This window comes from Pieris napi, chromosome 1 (assembly GCF_905475465.1).
Source record: "Pieris napi chromosome 1, ilPieNapi1.2, whole genome shotgun sequence".
Lineage (NCBI taxonomy): Eukaryota > Metazoa > Arthropoda > Insecta > Lepidoptera > Pieridae > Pieris > Pieris napi.
In genome coordinates, this window is record NC_062234.1 from 1,862,512 (window position 1) to 1,886,527 (window position 24,016).

Genomic DNA, 24,016 nt, shown 5'->3' on the forward strand with positions numbered 1-24,016 from the left:
AAGGATAGGCTTTTACGAGATCTTTTAGGTCTCCAAAGCACCAGCTGAAAGTTCTTTAAAAATCATGGCGCAGTGAACGTGTTAATGCAGGAAGGACGTCATGAAATTGTATTAATACTTAAATGAAATATTACATATAAAATATCAATTAAAGATTATTCGAAAACATGGTTGTTTACTTGCTGTCTTAAATGGTCGCCTCTTTCCATGGGGTGGTAGGGGTAGAGAATAGGAAAAGTATGAGTTGTATAATGCGAAAACAGCAACGTGGTTTATATGTATAAATTGTAAATATAGTAATTAATAAGTAAGCAATAAAAAAAAAAGTTATAAAAATGCATTATTAATAAAAGGATTTTTTTTCTTCTTTTTCCAAACCCCATAGACTCTAGGTAGTCTGACACAAGAAGCAGATTCGAAAATGAATTCCCCCGGCTTTCGAACTATCATAAATAAAAAACACTTTGTTTTTCTTCACGACAAAAGCAACACTTATCTGATAAAATCATATTAATAATTAATTGGGATTTCAAAAAATATCTGATAAGGTTCAACATTTGCAATGTTAACAAATGTATTTTTATTGTTAAACTATATTTATTTGCTCATCTCATACAAAATTATTACTTTTCAATTATTGTATTCGATTTTACGTAGGTACCTATTGTTCGTGATATGACCGACTAAGAAATTAGAATCGTACTTCTCATACAGCATATCATCGGTGTTATTAATTAGTATTAGGATCAGTTGATTAAAAAACTGTTCATTTGTGCTACACATAAATGATGTAACAAAGAGTAAGTAAACGATATATTAAGAAAGAAGCTGTTAGAAAAGAAGGCCGTCATTTAACAAGGATTCCATTAGCTTAAACTTATTTTATTAAAAAGGAAATGTGTATTTAATACATATTTATGCAGTAAACATGATTTGATACACATATTTGTAAATAGTTTTGAAATAAATGTTATCTGTATGTGGTTTACTAATTAGTGCTTTTGAAATATCCAAACACACTTCCTTCTTTGACATATTTACCCATTGCTATTTTCATGGTATTACTGTTATTTTTAGGTTGAATAATTAAATATACTTATTACTTATACTTATTTATATTCAAATATACTACAATTGAAAATTTACAAAATACTAGCTGACCGGGCAAACGTCGTTTTGCCATGTATATCATGTATAATAAAAAATAGGGGTTGATCGTAGAGGGGTGAAAGTTAGGGGTTGTATGTATTTTTAATGCTGTATCATAAAAAAATAAAAACAGAAAAAAAATATCTAAAAATAAACAAAAAATATTTAGAGGTGGACTACCCTTAACATTTAGGGGGATGAAAAATAGATGTTGTCCGATTCTCAGACATACTCAATAAGCACACAAAATTTCATGAGAATCGGTCGAGCCGTTTCGGAGGAGTATGGCAACGAAAACTGTGACACGAGAATTTTATATATTAGATTAGAAGATTACATTTGAATTTGGAATCTGTCATTTTTATATGATTGTTTATTGAGTTTTCTCTCTTTCGCGCCAATACATTATACAATATTTTGCGATATTAAAATGGAGTGGGGTGATAAAGAGAACCGAATCGCTGTGATTGCATTAAACAAAGTAGGTATGGAGCCAAATGCAATTTTTAAAACTCTCCATACGCTTGTTATTAGTAAAATATTTGTATACCGGGCTATTAATACTTAATAGGTACAATGAGATCTCCTCTGTGTGTGACAGAAAAAGATCTAACCGTCCACGTTGTGTTCGTACGAAAGAGGTGGTCAAAGCAGTAAGTGTTCTATGTTATGTGTTCTTTGTAAGTGTTTGTATGTGTTTCGTTAGTGTGCCTTTTAAAATAAAATAAAATATGCTAAAACTAAATGCTAATGCAAAATGGAATGAAACAATGATCATTATAAATAATCAGTTTTGTGGAGGGGAATTCGGGATAGACTCGTGCAGTAGAGACTCTTTTGCGACTTTTATGATTAAAGACTTCTATAAAGACGTAAACCGCTATGTTCAATATGGAGTCGTTTCTTTTGGACCTAAGAGATGCGGTTCCGATAGACCAGGCTTTTACACTGATGTAACGTAATATATAAATTGGATATATATAATATTTCAGATGGTCATCAGTTCTATAACAAAGAAACCATTCGTAATTTAAATGTAAAATAAACAAAATTTTTTTAGTAGTAATAGTGTATATATAACTCATTTATATTTTTTTTGTTTATTGGTAGATATCTAAGAAAAAGCAATCCTTTATATCTTTGGTCTATTTATAAAGTTTAATAGAACAAAATAATAGAAAATAAATGAATACAGATACGTCACTGGTCACAATTGAAAAAATAAATACACAGACAGAGTAGGAGATGATTATAATTTGTGTAAATCTTCCGCGTGGGATTCCCCAATGTTTATATTATTTAATAAAATTTCACGTCTTAATCAAAATTGTAAGGGGTATTAATTGTCTCTAAGATAACGTAAAATGGTAAAACCGTGATTATGGGCACCTCCCACTAGCGATAGCGATTGCGATATTGATCGACCGATCCGTGGTTGAGGGAACTACTTCTAAATTGCACACAAAACACGAGCACGGAGTACGGGCGAAAAGCTGATTTGACAATGAAAGTAATTTAAAATTTAAAAATTTAAGGACCCAAACAGGATTTAGGGAACTTATTATAATTTAGATAATATTATAATATATATCCCCTACACAAACGTATGGAATTAGTATTAATTGGTTTTAATAAAACTTGGACTTTTCCCGTCGAAGGGTTACCTATTTCAATCAAGATCTACATTTGAGTTTTAGGTTCCGAGACCTTTATGGACACATAAAGATAACGAAATTTAACACATGAGCGTGGAAATCTTTCTCAAAGAAAATCAAACTAATAACCTCCTTTCAAAAGACTGATAATTTATTAAAGAAAAAATATTTTATCCTATTTTATGTGACATAAAGACATCAGAAGTTGAGTTCTATAATTCGAGTTATGGCGCCGATTTTGAATAAAAACTCGAGAGCCATAAACCGAACACCATACAGTTTACAGTCAATTGTAATGTTCTAATTATTTCACGTTAACTGTTCTATCGAAATGAAATTTTAAGGGGGAAAGTGTTAACTGATCTCAAGTCAACATAATTTTAGTTTTCTAAATAATAATTATACATTGCATTATCTATGTTACCGGCTTGCAACATACTCTGAAAGTACTGTACTCTCTTTTTTCTAAAGGGAGCATGGAGCAAACATATAGAGCTTGTGATTCACTGATACAGTTTTTAAATTCCAATCCTAAATAATTATTACAAAATATGAATGTAAAGATTTTAATAAAATCAACACTTACATTACTTAGACACTTGCGTTTGTATGTTATATTGTTGTAGTTAAGATAAATATAAACTTAGCGATGAAGAAATGTACTCGTCGGGTTTGCGATACAATGCGTAAATAAAAATTACTATGATGAATTTTAATTACTTTTATTTTCCTTAAAATATTGTTAAGGCTATCTTGACATCGTAGACATTTTTTCTCGAAAATTTATTCATGATTTAACATTTTATTTTACTATTTTATAAATATATTATATAGTTCTCGTAAACTTTGTAAATAATCAAAATAAACATACAAATGATAGCCATACCAATAATATAATACATCTTTATAAAAAACAATCTTTATAACTCGAATGTCAAGGTAAATACAAAAAAATCGAGTTAACGAGTTTTCGACTTAATAAGAACTTCAAGATATATAATATTATGATTTAACTGCTGAAATGACTTTACAAAGGCGCGATTTCCGAGTGTATTTTTCGATTTATACAGTCAAAATTGAATAATAATTCAACTTAAGTTTTGTAGTAAGTACCTATATACTTGTTTTATATTAAAACGAATCATTAATTATTATAAAATAATAATTAAACATCATTATTATTATATAATAATAATTAATGATTTGTAATAATAATCATTAATTAATATATTATAATTATAAAAGCAATAGATTTTGAATTTTATTGAATTCCAAGTAAGACGCCATTACATTTTACTAACTACTACTATAAAAAAAACAAAAATAATTAATAACTTTTGATATTCCAGTTATAGAGGATAATCATGTATTAATCAATACTTCATTTTAATATATTCATCAGTTTAATTTAATATAATCAGCTTTGAAACGTTTAGGAACTTCATTTGACAATCGTTGTGAAATTCTGTAACTAAATGACGATTCTTTGTTTTAGAACTAATGCATCTAATCTTTTATATTGTCCAATATCCAATTTACATATTTCGTTACATCAGTGTAAAAGCCTGGTGTATCAGAACCGCATCTCTTAGGTCCATGAGACACGACTCCATATTGGACATAGCGGCTCACGTCATTATAGATGCCTTTAATCATAAAAGGACCACCAGAGTCTCCACTGCACGAGTCTTTCCCGAATTCCCCTCCACAAAACTGATTCTTCATAGTTTTCATAGATTCGTTAAATCTTTGGTTTAGCATATTTCTAAAGTACATCTTGCAATCTGAGTTGGATTTTATAGGAAAATCGACTTTCATCAGTTTTGACGCCTCTGTACCCGTTTCAGTCACTCCCCAGCCAGCCACGGTACCAGTCTTAAAGTCCAAAACCGTATTTTGAAGTTCAGGTGTAATTGGTAGACAAATTGGTTCAACGTTGGCTGAAAAAAGGCAAATTTTGCTCATTTATGATAACGAAGAAAAGTATGTTATTTTCCTTTTACCACGTGGGTAAATATTGTGTTAAATAAAAAAAAGGATGCGTGTACTTATGTACGCGCGTAAGAAGTTATACTTCTTTGGCATTAACCAAAATAGTTTTTGATTGCATGCGAATAATGAATTACAATTAAATAATCAAAGACTGGAAAAGGAGTCATTATAGTCAATAAAGTTCAGTTTACATTTGAAAAATTAAATAAATAAATATTTATTATTATTCTCTTACATTAAGTGTAACATAAATTCTATAATTATTCGAATGTTGTTTTAAATTATGTCCAATGCCATAGCATCTTCCGTGGGCAACTTCATTCTGTTAATTTTGTGTCACGGTGCACACGCATCGTAAAATTTCACTCTCATCAATTTTTCATAACGCGCCTAAAGAAGTATATCTTTAAAAATTTATTTCTATACTTACAATGACTAAATTCGATCTCGCCCTCCATTCTCAGCAAGGCAATGTCATTAGTCGGTGGAACTTGGCGATATTCGCTATGGGGTATTGCCATTTCAACGCTCATGTCCTGAAAGAGTACAAGTAGCATAAATGCTTTTTATCAGTAACGGATTGGCGGATTATGACTCCCTTATCTCAAATTATATTACATTTTTGTCGTACGGAAATCAAATTTAGCGTAAAGTTTCGAACCTAAGACTATTTAATGTCTTAAGTAATTCACGCCTGTGATACGTAGTGCCACATACTTTTCTTGGTCGGTAAAAACGTCGCTGTCATGGATGTTAGTATTTATACAGTACATAATTAAAAATTAACCATTATAAGGGGAATAATTTGAAGTCATGCAGGCTTACTTAATAATTTCTTGAAATGTCTTAATAAAACAATTTACTAATATCTAGAAAATACAGTTCTAAGCTTAAATAAATGTAACAAAAACTTAGGAACAACTGATATGATCGGTTTTGTTACCTGTACTAATAATATAATATCTTTTAAGATACTTAGCAATCAGAATTGTTCGATTATCAAAACTTTGTCATTAAAACAATGCAAGAAATAAAAATAAAAATTTTAGTATGTTTTTTATTAGCTGTTGGTAGATAGTAAAATTATTTATTGTACGCACCCAGAAATTGAGAGCTAACTTACAATGTCAGGCTGACATTTCAAAATGGCGACGGTAGTGGCGAAAAGTATGTGGCACTGTACGTCATATTATGTCCAGTGACCAATATAAGGACAACATTCTGATATTTTATATTAATAGCGATCGCGAATTTTAGTGTATCCCTATTTATTTATCGCGATTCATCTTTATACATTTTGTACATGTGAAATTTCAAAGAGACAACATTGAAGGTTCAGGTCACCATCGCTATCGCTAATGACAAAGCGCTGGTTCTATAACAAAATCCAAAGTCTTTTCAACCTTATTAGTCCATTGAAATGTTTCGAAGCCCAAACTGAAAATTTGTTAGAGGACGCAATTTTATTTAAAATTTATAAAAAATCTAGTGGAAAATCTTCAGAAACAGATCCTCTACAAAATTGTTCTGACATATGTTTTTGATAAAAAGTTTTTAAGCAAAAGAGGATTTTTTTCACTTTTACACTTATTACTTTTTTAAATTTTGGATTTATGATAATAAGGGTCTGTTTCACAATGTATGGATAAAGTATCAAATAGCTATGCAACACATAAATTATTTGGAAGATAAATTGTGCTATTTGACATTCATCGGACTCATAACTTTTGATGGACTTTATGTGACGAATAGCGCTATCTGACAGTCGTGAAACGCAACAATAGTGTTTATCCTAACAATAAGTAATAAATAGCTAATTTGGAACTTATCCGTACATTGTGAAACAGACCCTTAGTCACATGTTGTAGGCAAAGCGATTCGCTACAAAATATGTCTTTCAATTTTTTTTTAAGATTAGGAGATATGTAGCCAAAAACGTATTTTCACCCTTTTTCCAATATGTCCCATAAATAAAATTGCGTCCTCTAAAAATTATTAATACACAGTATCAGTAACAGTTCAAACATTCAAATTTAGAAATGAATAATCTTCAATAGATTTATCGCAAACAATTATTTCGCTGATTCCTCATTACCTGTATATGTCTCTCACAGACCGGGGATAAACCAGGTTCATACTCGCAGTCCTCATCACTACTGACATCGAATTCTCCCATCCTCACACCTAGAATATTTTTGTTGACAACGCAGTGAGCAGCAGTCAAGATGTATTTTGAGTTAATAATCGTCCCTGAACATTCGAATCGCGGACCATCCTCTGAAAATTGGATTTTCTTATCTGCGATGACTTAACATAGCGCCCCTACGGTCATATTTGCTAAGTCGATCTTATACTGTTATCATTGACGACTCATTGGTCTAGTGGTTAGTACCCCTGACTACGAATCCATGGGTCCCGGGTTCGATCCCCAGCTGAGACGAACATCGATGTGATGAGCATTTGGTGTTGTGCTTAGGTCTTGGGTGTTTAAATAAGAATTTATATGTCTATCTATCTATAGTATGTCTGTATATCCGTTGCCCATAACACAAGCTTCACCAGCTTATATTCATTCTTATATTCATAAAGAAATCAGTCCAATTGCCCGCTCTAAAATAAAGTTCTCTTTCGTGTTTTAACAATGTTATAAAGAAGAAACAGAAGAGTTGTTTTAGTTTAGAAAGAGCGAACATATTCTATTAATGAACACGGGACTTATTCAGTTTTTCAAAACAGGCTATAAATATAATAATTATAAATAACCTAATATAATCTCGTATTAACATATTCTATAAAGGTCTGCTCTATGTATGAAATTTTATACTAACTTTTATTATAAGAGATAAGTGCCATCCAAGGGAATTCGTAGAGTTTAGCGTATTTGCCTCCAAAGATACGATTTCCCAAAATACTTCCACACGTTTCTGGTAGAAGGTAATCTTTACTTATTCCGCTTCTGCTGTCTATTAAGGAAGGCCTCGTATTAAGTGATGGAAAATAGGAACAGCAAACCTAGAAGAATATTACCATTATATAATATGCTTCACGACTCGTCGTCAAAAGTACTTTTACAGCGTTATGTGCTACGGTATTGTACTATGGGGTGCTGCTGCAGAGGTTGATTCCTGGCTGTTCGGGGTAATTGTTGTTTCCCCAAGAGAGTCGGTACGGAATAAGTGTAAGGAATTAAATATAATGACACTATCTTGGCGACTGGCATATTCTTGATGCCTTGTTGTATGTATAAAAAATATAAACGATTTTAAAACAAATGGTGACTTTCATCAGTATAATATTCGAAACAGCGTACGATAAGCCAGGCTCCAGAAGATAAACCACTCCTTATATGGAAAAAATTCTCTGAATAAATTGAAAACCCTCGTTAATCGTTAAATCCATTAAGGATACGCTTAACGAGAGTTTTTCTTTTTATAAATTTGACGATTGTTTACATGATTCTAATCTTGGGGTTGATTTTCTCCTATTCAAACAATTTGTATGACTCAAAACTTGGCGATTAAAAAGAGTGGCGGAGAGTTTCTTGCCAGTTCCTCTTGACCTCTCTACGCCCTTGACTTGGGAACTGGTTGTAAATGTAAATTTAGAATCAATTTAACATCTTTTCTGTTTACGTTCATTAGTGTGCTTGGTTACCTACATGAATAAAGTTATTTTGTGTTTGAGGCGAACGCCATAACAATCGATTAACTCGCAAAGTAAAAGTTACTTAAAAAGCGCTCCGTGGGAGCAACACTAAACACAAGCACGATCTTGCGTCGTTCGAAGAGAGTACGTGTACGTACGATACGGGCAATAGATCGAACGATGTATGCGCTTCTGTTTTGTTCCAAATGGGATTTTTACCCATACACCGCTTAGGTCTATGGGCGGTTTTCTCATGATGTTTCCCTTCACCAATCAAGTGAATATTAAATAATTACATTGAACGAACATTTTTTGAGAAACTGTAATACCAAGTTTATGATACTAGTACCTTATGTATCCTTTCGCCATTTTCATATCCCATGCCGCAAAAAGCTGTGGAAAACATTTGCATTGTTTCTCTGTCTCGCTTTAAGGTCGCGTGATCAAATGCCGCCTTGCATTTGGTATATACCATACAATCATTACAAATACCTGGAATTTTCAATCTATGTTAGCCCATATAATGACATGAGATGTACATGACGATGTTCAGATGTACCACGGGTCTTTGTATGACTTTTTTAGAAATCTCTCTCTCAAATATGTTAACGCGTAACACGATAGTGTATAATTTTAATTTATATATCTTTTTAGTAAAAATGTAAGAGATAGAAAAAGTCCCTGGATACAATGGCAGATGAGAGTATTAAAAAAATATGTAAAATGTACACTTTATTATATTTAGACTTGTAAAGGTAAATAGATTTTTTTGTGTATGTATTTATGTGTGTATAGACAACAAATGTAAAAAAAACTCTTTGGACGTCGAGAATTTGGATACAATTTGAAAAATAATTTATTTCGGCTGTCGGTCAATCTTTCTAGCATAGACATAGACATAACATTTATTACTAACAAAACACACACAAAATATAAAAAAAAAATGAAAGATAACAATTTTTTTACACGCTTTATATTAGCTTCACCTGTATGTATGTATGTATGTAAGTATGTATGTATGTATGTATGTAAGTATCTATGTATGTAACCGACTCCTTCGGACTCGATTTTTACCCACTTTTAACGGACAGATTTAATTCAAACTTTGCGCACCTGTCAAAGATCGATGACAATGCAATAATCCGAAAAAAAAATAAAGAAAATTAACTAAAAAATAAAAAATAAATAATAGTTAAAAAAAACTAAAAAACACGCTTTTAAAGCACATCAAACTAAAAAGTGAAAAATAATTCCTAATTTAGGCTGAAAATGGTAATGAATACAAAATACTGGTATTATTGTGAAAAAGCGTGGGTTGCTCGATAGACGAAAAATATGGAACAGAGCGCGCGTTTTTTAAACTATTATTTATTTATTTTAAAGAACGCGGTACGTTTTAATCGTGTAATGCGTGTGTGCTGTGGTTGTAATTGGTACTGGCTCAGCATTATGCTGAGGAGCAGACTTTTCCACAGCGCTGGTAATTTATTTCATCAAGTTATTGAAATACAACCAATACAATTTAAATTTGTTATTATAAAAGTTTATATTTATGTATCCAAATCCAAATCAGAAAGATAATTTTCGACACACAAGAAGCGGAAAGCTTTTATCTCATTTTCCGTGTCTCCAGAAATTTATGTATGTGGACATTTCGAAATGGAAACAGGAAGTTTCATTAAATAATTAATTTCAACATGTTTGATTATATTCGCGGTTTTCCGTTTAATTAATAATTTCGATTATTGTTGTGTTTATTCTGATAATGATTGAACTTTATCACATTTTGTGGTTTATAGCTTAGCTTATCATGTCTCTAAATAAACTTCAATGTAATTATGCATAAATAAATAAAATAAACTTATTATAATATTGTTCATTTTCCTGGTTTATATTGTTATTAACATTGAGGTTCCCAATTTATTCAAACTATAAATCTATTTTAATGTTTCCTTATCACTCTGAGGTTGGTTTAAATATGAAATTGTTAATAATTAATATGTACAATCATTACAATCAAAATGTACTTAACGGGCTGATTAGAAAACGTGCGCAAAACCCTTCTCTGTTTCCATAGCAACGCTACATAAAAGCAAGGGAATACTTTGTCTCCGGTTCCTACAGATGTTTCATAACATAATATAATCTGATGGAATATACATATATTTGCGCAAGTAATAAAAAAATATCAAATAATTAGATACAATGGAGATGGCTATGAAAATCGAATCGAGTTTTTTACGAAACAAAACTATTTTTTTAAACCCTTAAATGCATGATGGTGTACTTTTTATTGGAAAAAATATATATTATACTAAATTAGACGTTTATTCCAGGAAAAATAAACAAAAAAAATTATACATGTTTTTTACACTTGTGTGTCGATACAAAATATGTTGTGTCGTTTTCGATACAGTATGCATTTAGTACTTAAATTAAATGAGTTTTATGAGTATTAGAATAATAATAATAATTTATTTATTGCAAGAATCGTACATAACTACTACTTTATTAAATTTAATTTAATTAAATTTAATGTACTTTATTAAATTTTATGTCAATAACAGTGTCTTACGCAAATAATCATTTATTGAATAGTACATTTTTTCGAAAAGTAATACCCTAAGTCGCTTTTTAAAGACTCTAGTCGGAAGATCTTTTAATTTTTTTGGTAATTTATTATAAACTTTGATTGCCATACAAAAGGTGTTTTTCCGAAACAGTTCTAGATTGATTTTTGGCACAGTCAATTTCTCCCCATGTCTACTTCTTACTTTGACTTCTACATTCGACTTAAAAATATGTATGTTTCTGTGCACGGATAACGATATTTCTAAAATATAAATACATAGAATAGATAAAATTTTGAGCTTCTTAAAAAAAGGTACACAACTATCAAGACAGTTTGCTCCACAAATTGCTCTAATACATTGCTTTTGAGCCTTAAAAACCCTATTTACTTCGACTGAATTTCCCCAAACTATAATTCCATATCTAAATATAGATTAAACATATGCATGATAAGCAGCTAATACCGTAGCATGGTAAACAGTTTTCCTTTTAACACAACAACAAAACTGTCTATTTTGTTCTGTAATTTTTTAATATGTGCTTTCCAACTACAAAATGTATCTATCGTTATACCTAAAAGTACACACTCGTTCATTATGTTCAGTTAATTGCTTTTATATTGTAACCCTATTTGTGTTTTTGAGTAATATTTCTGAAAATGGATTATGTTAATTTTGGTCATTATTTGTAGATTATTTGAATTCATCCAGTTGATGGCGTCGTCTAGAGATTTAATTAAGTTGTTTTTTAAACCTTGTTTGTTTTTACTTTTTATTATAAGTTTAGTGTCATCACCAAATAGTATACAGTTCTGGTTTATAGCATCAGGGAGGTCATTTATGTATGTTAGAAAAAGTAGTGGGGCCAAAATACTGCCTTGAGGTGTTCCGTACTCATTTTTCTTAAAATTGGATCTATAGGTTTTTTGTTCTAGTTTACAAATCTTTATTATTTCTATATATTGCTATCTATTTTCAAGGTAACTTTTCACCCAGTTTTAAGCATTACCTCTTATTCCGTAGTATTCTAATTTTTTTTTAAAGTCTTTCATGACATACAATGTCAAAAGCCTTTGTCATAATTTATTATCTAGAAAGATGCAACGGATAAGCATTTTATCATTTAAGCATTCAGTAATTTGTTTGACTAGGGTAAAGCACGCAAGGGTGGTAGAACAATTCTTTCTGAAACCAAATTGTTCTTTTTTTGAAGTTATACTTCTTTAGGCGCGTTATGAATTGATGATGAGATTGATGAGAGATTGATGAGAGTGAAATTTTACAATGCGCGCGCACCGTGCCACAAAATTAACAGAATGAAGTTGCCCACGGAAGACGCTACGGCATTACACTTAATGTAAGAGAATAATTCTCTATTTTATAATACATTACTTTTTCGAAAATTTGAGATAATATATGAATTAAAGCTATTGGTCTATAATTAGTCATTTGTGTTTTTGCTCCTTTTTTATGTAATGGTTTGATAATTGATATTTTTATTTTTTTCAGGAAAGATCCCTTCTACTATCGATAGATTAATTATGTATGTCAGTGGATTAAGTAGGTATAATGCGCAAGATTTAATTGTTTTGGTATCTTAAATATCGTATCCTGTAGATATTGTATTTTTCAACGATGTAATAATTTTTAATATATTATATATCCGTGTTATTTATGGGGGAAAGAAAAATTCTTATATGATTCAGAGGGATTATGGCTTCTTGTTTTATTTTTAGTAGGCAGTGAGGTAAAATAGTCATTAAATAAGTTGCATATTTCATGTGGTGATTCATATGTTTTGTTATCGATATTCATTGCTTTTATTCCTGAATAAAATATCATGTGTCGTGTATTTGTTTTAATTACATTCCAGGCTGCTCTAGTTTTGTTTTTTGCGCAATTTATGTATTCTGTATTAGTAAACTGATGGGATTTATGTATTCATTTTTTTTAATAGATGAGTATTTATTATATGCAGTTTTTTTTTATCATGTTTATTTAAATGATATTTTAGGTAGAACGATATTTTTCTGATACAACATTTTTTTTGCGCATTAGTAAAGAATCTATTTTTGATAGGTTTAAATGTATTCTTAATTTTTAAGATCGGAGAACATCAATTGTAAAATAATGTTATAGTGTCATGGAAGTTGTCGAATGCTTTATTTGCTGTGGTGGAGCTGTATACACACACACCTAATAAATTTATTAGTGTTTTCCCTATTGATTTCTCGTCTGTATATAAACCAGTACTTTTGTATATCTTTAAAATTTTCGTTTTCTTCGAGTGTAAAAGTGAGTGATTGTGCGGTCTCATGGTCTGAAAATGCCAAGTAGTGGAGGCCAGATTGTGTGTCATTTATGTTACTTGCTATTAGGTCTAAGCAGGAGTTTTTACGTATTGGGCGCTTTACATGATTTTGTAAATTATTATTTTGAAGTATAGAGATAAGTTCGCGGGAACTTTCATTGTTTTTTAAAATGTCTACGTTCCAGTCTCCACATAATATTAGTTTTTTGTTGCGTTTCCTGCATAGGTTACTTAAAAGTTGTTCTAAATTATATAAAAAAGCTGTTACATCTAAAGTAGGAGTCCGGTAAATACATATTATTATTAGGTATTGGGGGTCTAGGGTAACAAATTTCCTTGTATTTTAAATTGTTTTTTATTAGGACGCATGAACCTCCTCGGCGATGATGAGGCCAAGAATATGAAGAGACTAAGCTATAATTATTTATCTTAACGTTGGATTCACTTCCATGTTTAATAAAAGTTTCTGTGAAACATATGATGTCTATATTTCCTTAATTTTTTTGCAGGTCTGTGATGGCTATTTTAATTAAATCTTGTTTGATAAACAACCCTGCTATATTTTGATGGATGAGTCTCAATTTATTTTGCTTATTAGTTGCTACGAAAATATTTTAAGAAAATTTGTAATTTTTAATTGTATAGTGGGAATTTAAGTATATACGTACCATTACCCAAAACGGCACTTATATGGAGCACTAACACACTAAAAATTAACTTTTTAATCATATTAACAATTTGCTGTTGCGGTCTATTCGACAGACTTTAGCAGAATGGAATGAATCGTCCAACGCCGTTAAAATGCGCGATATAAAATACGTCACATACTATTAGAATTTCATAAATAACTACTTTTTTGTTGACATAAAAAAAACGTGTGCGTGTTCTATTTTTCAAAAATGGAATTACTCATAAATATTCCTTATATTATTTTTCTATTTTTTCGGCTCAGTGCCAACAAAATTTCTGTAATTTTATTTTATTTTAATGTGTGCTTGTATTATCGTATATGTTTTAATAGTATTTTTTTAATTTCTATTTAATTTTTTTTTTTTAGAAACTTATGCTTACATTAATTGTCACACATTTTAGATGTAAGATTTTGTAAAATAATTTGTAAATTTTGGACTGTGTGGGATGTCCTTAGCTTAGTAAATAAATAAATAAATAAATAAATACCAAATGATCTTTCTCATTCGTCGCGTATTTTTTTAAGTGTAGTTCTTATTTTAAAAAATAGAACTAAAATTTAAAAACTACTATAAGTCATACCATAGATTTTTTTCATAGAGACATTCAAGCAAAAAAATCATTAGTTTTATTAATACCAAGGCACAATAAATTTTGGGAACGATAAAAAAAAAGCAATAATTAGTTTTCTTCTTAATATAATTCTGTCATCTTTATAATTTAAAATTCATTCTAAAGTAACATTCAAAAATATGATTTATTATTATTTTTTAAGCTTTTCGAGGGATACCTATATTATTAAAAAAAAGACAAAAAGCAGTTCAACAATTTATTATAATAAATATAATATTAAATTCTTTTACAAGGTCCCAGGGCCGAGACATTTTAAGTCAATAATGTTTTACAAGACTCACCCACCGATTAGGTTAAAAATGTTGAAAGATCAGAATTCTGTTCAGTGTGATCTTGACTTGCAAAGTCAACTTTATACAATACACTTCCATACTTACAATCTGTCAAATTTAAGAAATTTAGAGGTCGTTCGGCTCGTACGGTGTTGAAAAGAGGTTGATTTTCATACAAATATAGCTAATTGTACGGTTGAAGAGAAGATGGTTGCAACAAAACGTTTTCATGAAATAATATACAAAAATATACAGCACAATAATTATAATATATAATCTTATTAAAAATTATAAACTAATTTATTTTGATAGATCACGGATCATATACAATTAAACGATGACATATTAGCCTAGTAACACTTCGAAAATATTTTTACACTTTATCACTTTATTCCTTGTAAACTCTTTCATGTTTTTACACTAAACAGCACTTTCCCTATGAAGGGTTAAAGTGACATCTGGGGGTGGGGGCTCCCACTCCCAGTTGAGTCGTGCCTTAGATCGACGGTCTACGGGGGGCGCCGACTCGGCGGAACCGTCCGAGTATCCACTACTGCAGGATCGAAGACTTCGCGATGCTTGGATTTTATGTTCTAAAAATTAGATATATAATATATATATATATATATATATTATAAATATATTAATATAGAGCAGGAAAAGTAATATATATTGTAAAGCGTTGCCATAGAGAGATCTCCCTCTTTATTATAGTTTCTCTTCCAAGGTTTCAGAACCATAAGTGAGCACTGGTCGCAGCAGAGTTTTTTACAGGAAGCATAAAAATTATTTAGACAAATAATGAAACCGACTTTAAATATCTGTCAACGTTATTTATCTATGTTATAAAAGAAGAAGATCAAGCATTTATGGAAGGGACATCCTTTTGAATATGAACTGATTCATTTCCAAAAAGGTGAACTTATACGCATAGTTTTTGACAAAGTGGTCAAACATTTTTACAAAATGTAATGACCGTGGTGAAGGCTCAAATAATCCATCTTTCCATAAATATCACGTAATCAAAGTGATAACCTTCTTTTTTTGAAGTCTGTTAACTAATAAGCGAATATTTCAGTCATATCATATGTCTTTAGAACGAGAATTAATTTATAAAGGTTTTTGTCAGTAATTTTGATCGAAGTCCTAAATTGTAATATTACGGAAAGTTTGTATTTTATAATGTATATCCTTAATTTATTACTAATTGAGGTAAAATATATATTTGTCTGGGAATGCTCGGCCTATCAGGAAATTTTCTGCTCGAGTCAATATAGTCTTGATTATTATTATTGGCATTACATTCATTAAATATTATAGCTAATTGATTACTGAAACTTATAAATTTCGATAATTATTTATTTCATGAAAAACTTTTTTTAAATGATAGTTTATCCAGTCTTTACGGATCTAAGCGATTCCGTTAATTTCATGTTGTCGGCAATTGAAAAATAAACGCTCACAAGAAACAGATGATCTCACGATACCTACTCATATTCATAAATCGCTATTGAGTGAAGGTTGTGATAAATTGAGATTTTTGTTCTTGCCAGTACAGTATAGGATCATAATTGATGTACACAACTGCTGTAATTGACTTATAAACATGGTTAGATTTAAAAATAGCCAATAACGCAATAAACTTCGTAATAGTATCATAAAAGTAAGTAATAAGAACATACTTAAATTCAACTATTTATTTAACTCAATGATTTATTATTCCTTAACAAACAGATAAAGTACGAAATAGCTATGCAACACATAAATTATTTAGAAGATAAATTGTGCTATTTGACACTTCATCGGCCTCATACCTTATGATGGACTTTTCGTGACGAATAGCACTATCTGACAGCTGTGAAACGCAACAATAGTGTTTTTCCTACCAATAAGTAATAAATAGCTAATTTGGAACTTATGTAGAACTTATCTTTACATTATGAAACAGACCCTTAAATGAATATTAATTTCACAGTAAATTACAAATTTTTGTTAAACTAACAAACGAATGACGCAACATCAATTAACACAAAAAAATACAAATACAATACAGTCACTTTTTTTAAATAAATGGAGCCTTCTCGCGAGTTTTTAAGTAATTAATAATGTAACTGGCAAGACCATAGTATAACACTATGGTACATTCAACTACTTGTAAATAATTTTATGGTTCCTGCCAAAAAAATAAAATCTAAGCGTTATTTACAGATCGATTCAATACTGCAAATCGATCTATTGGGCCTGGAAAATCGATTCTTTGATTATTCGATCTCCATCCCCAGCTCAACGCATACGCGCGAGTGTCCTTTTGCTGTTTTAATGTGCCTAGAAATCTTACAGTATAAGTTTGCGATTTTCTTATTACATTGATAATTGGAAGGATTACTCATTGGATTACCTATATTTTTGGTAATTCAAGAAGTAGAAGGTGCTGGAAAGGAAAAATGTAGGACTATCTACAATAAGAAATAAGACTACACTCTCACTAAACAATCTAATTTAATATAACATGTATTACTGGTGAGATACATTGTGCTTCCATACGATGGCCAAGTCAATGTAATTATTTAAAACATATAAGAATTGTTAATAGACAGATAATTGTCAACGTGGCAAAGCAAATAACAAATTTAAAAAGTTTGGTCCCTGAAGTTCTAAAATTTTTTTTGGGTATTTTACATTTACATGTTTTCTTTGTAATAGAACTGATGGCCATCTAATCTGAAATATTGTCCAGTATCCATTTGATATATTTTGATACATCAGTGTAAATTTCTGGTCCAGAGCCGCAACTATAAGGTCCATAAGATACGACTCCATATTGGACATAACGGTTCACGTCTTTATAGATGTCTTTAATCATAAAAGGACAACCAGCGTCTCCAAAGCACGAGTCCTTCCCTAATTCTTCTCCACAAAACTGATTCTTCAAAGTTTCATTCCGTCGTATCTTACTTATATTCTGCATGTACATTTCGCAATCTGCGTGGGATTTTACAGGAAGGTCCACTTTCATCAGTTTGCCTAAGTCCGTCAGTCCCCAGCCAGCCACTGTACCAGTCTTAAAATCCAAAACCTTATTTTGAAGTTCCGGTGTTATTGGTAGACAAATTGGTTTAACGTTAGCTGAAAAAAGGCAATCGTTTATTTACCATAAATTAGAAGAAAGAAGTTATGCTAATTTCCATATCGATGACTTTTATTAGAACGTGTATAAAATATTGGTTAAGTTAAATAAATTTGTTTCAATACTAACGATGATTAAAGTCGATCTCGCCCTCTATTCTCAGCAACGCAATGTCATTTGTCGGTGGCCTCCGGCGAAACTCGCTATGGGGTATCGCCAACTCCACGCGCATGTCCTGTAAAGAGTACGAATAGCAATAGCAGAGCCTGCTATTTATCAGTAACGAATTAAGGGTGCCCGTTAAGTTGCCCGTGCACTTAGCAAATCTCGCGTTTGATACATATGTTCGTCTTATATTATGCCATGACCAATATAAGGACAACGTCAAAGTTCTGTCATTTTATAGAAAATGCGCGATCGTATATTATAGCTGGGGAGCCCAAGAGGGGATTTCGGGATTTACTCCAGCGTGGCAGATTAATATACAGGGAGCCTTACTACCTTGTACCCTGTTTAGTATCTCTAGCATATATCAGCTCCATATACATGGCCGCCCGGAAAGTGTAAAGGTTTAGTTAAGTAAAGTTAATAATAAGATCAGACTTTCTCGAGCGCATCAGATCAAGGTAGGCTAAGTTAGTTACATGCTAAGAAGTATATATTTCACTAATCTGACAATTTGCAAGTAATGTAAAGAAAGGGGAGGGCTGCAAAGTTGTAAAAAAAAGCGTCATCTCGACATTCTCGAGCGTGGGATATTTTTTTTTATTTTGAAGGATATAATTCAAGGATGACGAAAAATATATAATCTGACGATTTCGACAATCCGATGTCAGAAAAATACGTCGATAAAGTTTAATACGTGCGGCTTCATAAATATTTTAGAATATCGTCGAAGTAAACCGGTTCTTCCGGTTATTTATCTTAATTTTTTTTATTCTTTTTAAGCTTTTTTTTAAATTATTATATAATAAACACAAGTTCTACTTCAACAACATACACTTTTTGCTATTTGCAGACCTTATCAATCAAGTAAGTTCAATGATTAAAAAAAACATTTTTTAAATTAACAGATTGGGCGAATTCCTCCAGATAATCGTCAGATTATGAGATATAACATCTAGAACATAAAGATTAACCATATATAACTTAATCTGATGCGCTTGAGTATATCAAAATGAACATCTTCAATAGCTTTAACGCAAACAATTATTTCATTTACATCTTTACCTGAATATAATTTTCACAGACAACGGATAAGCCAGGTTCAAACTCGCAGTCTGTATCGCTACTGAGGTCGAGATCTCCCACCCTCACACCTACAATATTTTTGTTGACAACGCTGTGGGCAGTAGTCAAGATGTATTTTGAGTTGATAATCGTCCCTGAACATTCGAATCGCACACCATTCTCTGAAAAAGGGAATTTTTTATCTGCGATGTCTTAACATAGCGCCCGCATGGATGAACGGTCATAATTATTGCTAAGTCGATGTTAAACCGTTATTATATAATGGTTTTTATTATATATACATATGGACAACAACAATTACAACATAACTTTGCACATAGAAACAGTAGGTATACGGTATAGTTATAATTCTACCCTAATTCATAAATAAATCAGTCCAACTGCCCCCTCTAAAATAAAGTTCTCTTTCGTGTTTTGAAAATGCTATGAAGAAGAAACAGATGAATTATTTCACTTAAGAAAGAACGAACATATTCTATTATAAATTAAAACAAGGAAATATTTAACAATTATATATATTCCTAAATAATCTTATATAATCTCGTATTAACATATTCTATTAAAGGTCTGCTATATGTATGAAATTATATACTGACTGTTATTTAAATAGATACGGGCCATCCAAGGAAATTCGTAGAGTTTAGCGTATTTGCCTCCTAAGACACGATTTTCCATAATACTTCCACACGTTTCTGGTAGAAGGTGATCTTTGCTTATTCCGCTCCCGCTGTCTAACGAAGGCCTCGTATCAATACCTGGAATTTACAATCTATATTAACCCATATAAAATGAAGTACATACATACATCGTCTTTTTATGACCTTTTTTAGGAATCTGTACGATTAATTACTAGTATATCTATGTAGAATTGTAAAGAACAACGTACCTATATATATTTTATTTTTGTATTTATGTAGATAAGTAGGTATAACTAAAACGACGCTTTGGACGTCGAGGATTTGGATAAAATTTGAAGAATTTATCTTTACATAATGAAATCAGTGGTATTACATTTGAAATAAAGATATATTTCTCGCAAAGAACTTTAATTTTAATATGAACTTTACGACACACAATAAGTGAGAAGGTACAGAAAGTTATGCATGTAGGAATCCGGTATTGGAAGCTAGAACTTTAACTGAATAATTATTTTTCACATTTTATTCGCGGTTTCCTCTTTAATTAATTATTTCGATTATTGTTTTGTTTATTCTGAAAATATTTGAGCTTTATCACTTTTAGTGATATTTAACTTCATGTCTCTAAATAAACTTCAATTAAAATGTAAATAATAAATACAATTTCAACAGTTGTGATTTTACTTAAACAATTTTAAGATCTTAGATTTATTATTTAGATTATAGATATTACCACCTACTGACTATGACTATGCTTGGTTCACATTGTTAACATTGGGGTTTCCCAATATTCAAACTTTAAACCTCGAAAGATAATTATATATATATACATATATATATAATATATAATTTGCCATTAACTAAAGAAGTTTTAAAGTATTCCAATATATAAAGTATACACGTACCATGACCCAAAACGGCAAATATATGTAGCACTAATACACAAAAAAATAACTTTGTATTCATATTAACAATTTTCTGTTGCGGTGTATACGACAGTTTTAAGCAGAATGGAGTCTGAATCGTTCAACGCAGTTAAATATTTGCGATTTATAGTACGTCACATAATATTGGGTTTTATTAATATTATACTTTTTGTATTGTTGATACTTAAATCGCTCCTTTAGATTACTCAAGACCAGAGGACATTAAGTGATAACCTTTGCAGATTCTTAAGATCTTTCGAACGAGAATTAATTAAAATAGTTTAAGTTATTATTCCGTTTTGGATGTGTCCTTAATTTTCAGGATATACTTAATATTGTAATTTTAATAATGGATAGTTTGTATTTGACAATTTATATCCATACTTTATTAAAATATTTAAGGACAAAAAAAGAAACAAACCAAATACATAATATTAATTAATTTAAATGTTATTTCACCTTAAATATGAATAAATGTAACATGTTAGGTAAAAAAGAAATCTCCCTATCACGAACAGCGATTATGCAATGTATTTAAAGATGATATTTTAAAAAAAAGTGTGTGTGTGTCAGCTACGACGCACGATTGGAGTTTACTCCTTACGAACGATAATTATGATATATATATCGAATAGAAAAAAATAGAAATGGGTCGTTATAATTTAATATAAGTATTATAAAATATTATATAAATATAAAATATATTTAATCAATTAATTAAAAATAATAAACAAAGATGGCGATAATGTTCTGTGGCTGTCGACCATATTTTCATACTAAAGGTGGTAAGAATATATGTTTGTAGTAGTAATAAAACGTACCTCCATCATCTATGCCCAAATAGGATTTTCTTTCTGTGACCAAAGTTACCTTTATAGTAAGAGAAGAATAAGAATGAACAATCTTTTTAGTTTTAATTTCACTGACCATAACTATTGACAAAACTCTATGGCACGCTAGACAATCTACTTTTATTTTTTACACCTATCAACACTGACAATGTTGTAACGTGGCTGTCGAAACGTGAATTCAAAATAGAAAAGTCGGTGTAATGTATTCCATCTCATTCTTTTACACGTTCAATCCTACAGATATATATGTTTGTCTCTTTCTACATAACGCCTCAACTTTTCGTGTTACACTTGATTTTACTCCTTATAAAATTTCCGTTCCGTAAGTTTTTTGAGTATCATTGTTCAAGTCCACTGTACAATCATTTTTACCCACTTTTCTGCCTTGTACGTTTGGGAGTTTTAAGGTATCAGATTTAATAAAAACAAATATGATATATCTACAGTTTTTGTAATAATAAGAAGATAATAAAAAAAAAGTTCTAACACAACATTTCAATCTTATTAGCGAAGTTGTCATACGTAAAGTTATTCCTTGTCCAATTTTGTGATACTTCATTTGTGACTCCTATCAATGACTATGGTATTTCTGAATAGAGGTCGAGCCGTTTCGGAGGAGTATGGGAACGAACATTGTGAAATGAGAATTTTATATATTAGATTGTACTGTATATATTTGTATATTGTTTCATGAAAACGTTTTGTGGCAACCATCTCTTCTACCGTACAATTAGCGACGTATTAAATCTATATTTGCATAAAAAACTGTGCGAAGGTCTAAACTAAGAATTACAGAAATATATTTGGAGCAACAGCTACTTTGTCAAATTCAATTACAGTTAAATACATTATTTATGACTTTTAGGTAGTTCGGTACAAAGAGCATAAGAAAAGTTATGGTAAAATTGGTTTACATTTTGTACGAAGATATATCGTGAAGTCTGCAGTCCGTATCATAGAATTAAAAGCAAAAGTGGTTGTCTAAAACATGACGTTCTACTCCCTATATGCAAGATTCTGAGGCAAAGACTTAGTGCTAATAGATCAAGAGCCCAGGGCTGCCAGACCTTCGTCATTTTATAAAAGCTGAAAGTTCTTCTGTGCGTGTCCCCTATACAGGTAAGAACGACCAGAGACTATAGAGTTTGGTTGGGCTCACCTGCTAGAACAGTCGTTACCTCGCGATCCGACCTACAGCGGACTTTGAATGTGTCAGGCAAGGTGTAAAAACCATTGAAACTGTCCGGCTATTGAGGTATCATTTTTTCATAGGTCCCCAAGAAACATATATAAAATTTAGCTTTTATACTCTAACGAAAGTATAATTCTAATTTATTAATGTTTAGGGGTGTCTGGCAGGGGGAAGCAACTGTCATAAGTGTCCGGCAATGGATGACGATATTTATAAAGTTATCCCTAATAAAATATAAAAAAATTGAGCTTTATACTTTAACGAATTTAAGGTACTATTTTATACACCTTTACTACCTGTTATCTGCCAAAGTAACCACTACCCAAACTCTATAGTCTCTGGTCGTTCTTACCTGGATAGGGGACACGCACAGAAGAACTTTCAGCTTTTATAAAATGACGAAGGTCTGGCAGTCCTGGGCTCTTAGGATATAAGTATGATTTTCGTACATTAAATACTTAGAACAAAGACTATCTTTGAATCCTGACCCTGTGTGTTCCTACTTTTGATTTCTTTTCAAAGCTTCCTGATGTAGTAGAGAGTTTTGCTGTCTTTGTAGATCTGAACACTAAATGCTTCAGTGCTACTGAAATTCGTCAAAGATAATAAATTATTGTTGAACTGCTTTTTGTCTTTTTTTAAATAAAATATTCCTCGAAAGGCGTAAAAACATATTATTATATTTGAATGTGATTTTAAAATAAATTTTAAATTATAAAGACAAATATAAATTAAGAAGAAAACTTATTATTGATTTAAAAATAAACACATTTTTATTGTTCCCATAATTGTGCCTAGGTGTAAAAAAAACAAATTTCTTGAATGTCTATATGGAACAAAAAATCAATGATAATATGACTTATAGTAGTTTTTAAATTTTAATTCTACTTTTTAAAATTAAAACTACTTATAAAAATACGCGACGAATTAGAAAGATATGGAATTTTTATAAGTAGGTAGTTCTATTTTTGAAAAATAGAGCACGCACACGGTTTTGTATGTCAACAAAAAAGTAATTTATGAAATCCCAATAGTATGTGACGTATTTTATATCATAAGTATTTAACGGCGTTGAAGGATTAAGATTCCAGTCTGCGTTGCTGTTAGTGCTACA

General features: G+C 30.7%; 1 protein-coding gene across 4 annotated transcripts; it reads right to left on the reverse strand.

Moving 5' to 3' along the window:
* Nucleotides 1–3,510: 3,510 nt before the first annotated feature.
* On the reverse strand, nt 3,511–20,964 carry LOC125054297 (melanization protease 1-like). 4 transcript variants are annotated; one of them, XM_047656090.1, is made up of 6 exons: nt 13,991–14,106; nt 8,791–8,933; nt 7,625–7,808; nt 6,892–7,073; nt 5,227–5,332; nt 3,511–4,744 (listed from the first exon to the last, which is right to left on the reverse strand). In XM_047656090.1, exons 1-6 carry the CDS (start codon nt 14,049–14,051, stop codon nt 4,311–4,313), a joined length of 1,110 nt encoding a protein of 369 aa, XP_047512046.1. In that variant the 5' UTR covers nt 14,052–14,106; the 3' UTR covers nt 3,511–4,310. The 4 variants fall into 4 exon arrangements, with proteins under 4 accessions (XP_047512046.1, XP_047512056.1, XP_047512063.1 ...); XM_047656100.1 differs by having other exon boundaries at nt 13,997–14,097; XM_047656107.1 differs by lacking the exons at nt 7,625–7,808; nt 8,791–8,933; nt 13,991–14,106 and adding exons at nt 19,892–20,050; nt 20,839–20,964.
* Nucleotides 20,965–24,016: the final 3,052 nt, after the last annotated feature.

Excerpts from the sequence above, each read along its gene's own strand:
- LOC125054297 (XM_047656090.1), bottom strand. The coding sequence starts at position 14,051 with ATGATTAAAAAGTTAATTTTTAGTGTGTTAGTGCTCCATATAAGTGCC. Across the intron at positions 5,333-6,891 it reads TCTGTGAGAGACATATACAG|GACATGAGCGTTGAAATGGC; the intron begins GTAATGAGGAAT and ends GTACTCTTTCAG. Across the intron at positions 4,745-5,226 it reads CGAGATCGAATTTAGTCATT|CCAACGTTGAACCAATTTGT; the intron begins GTAAGTATAGAA and ends GCCTTTTTTCAG.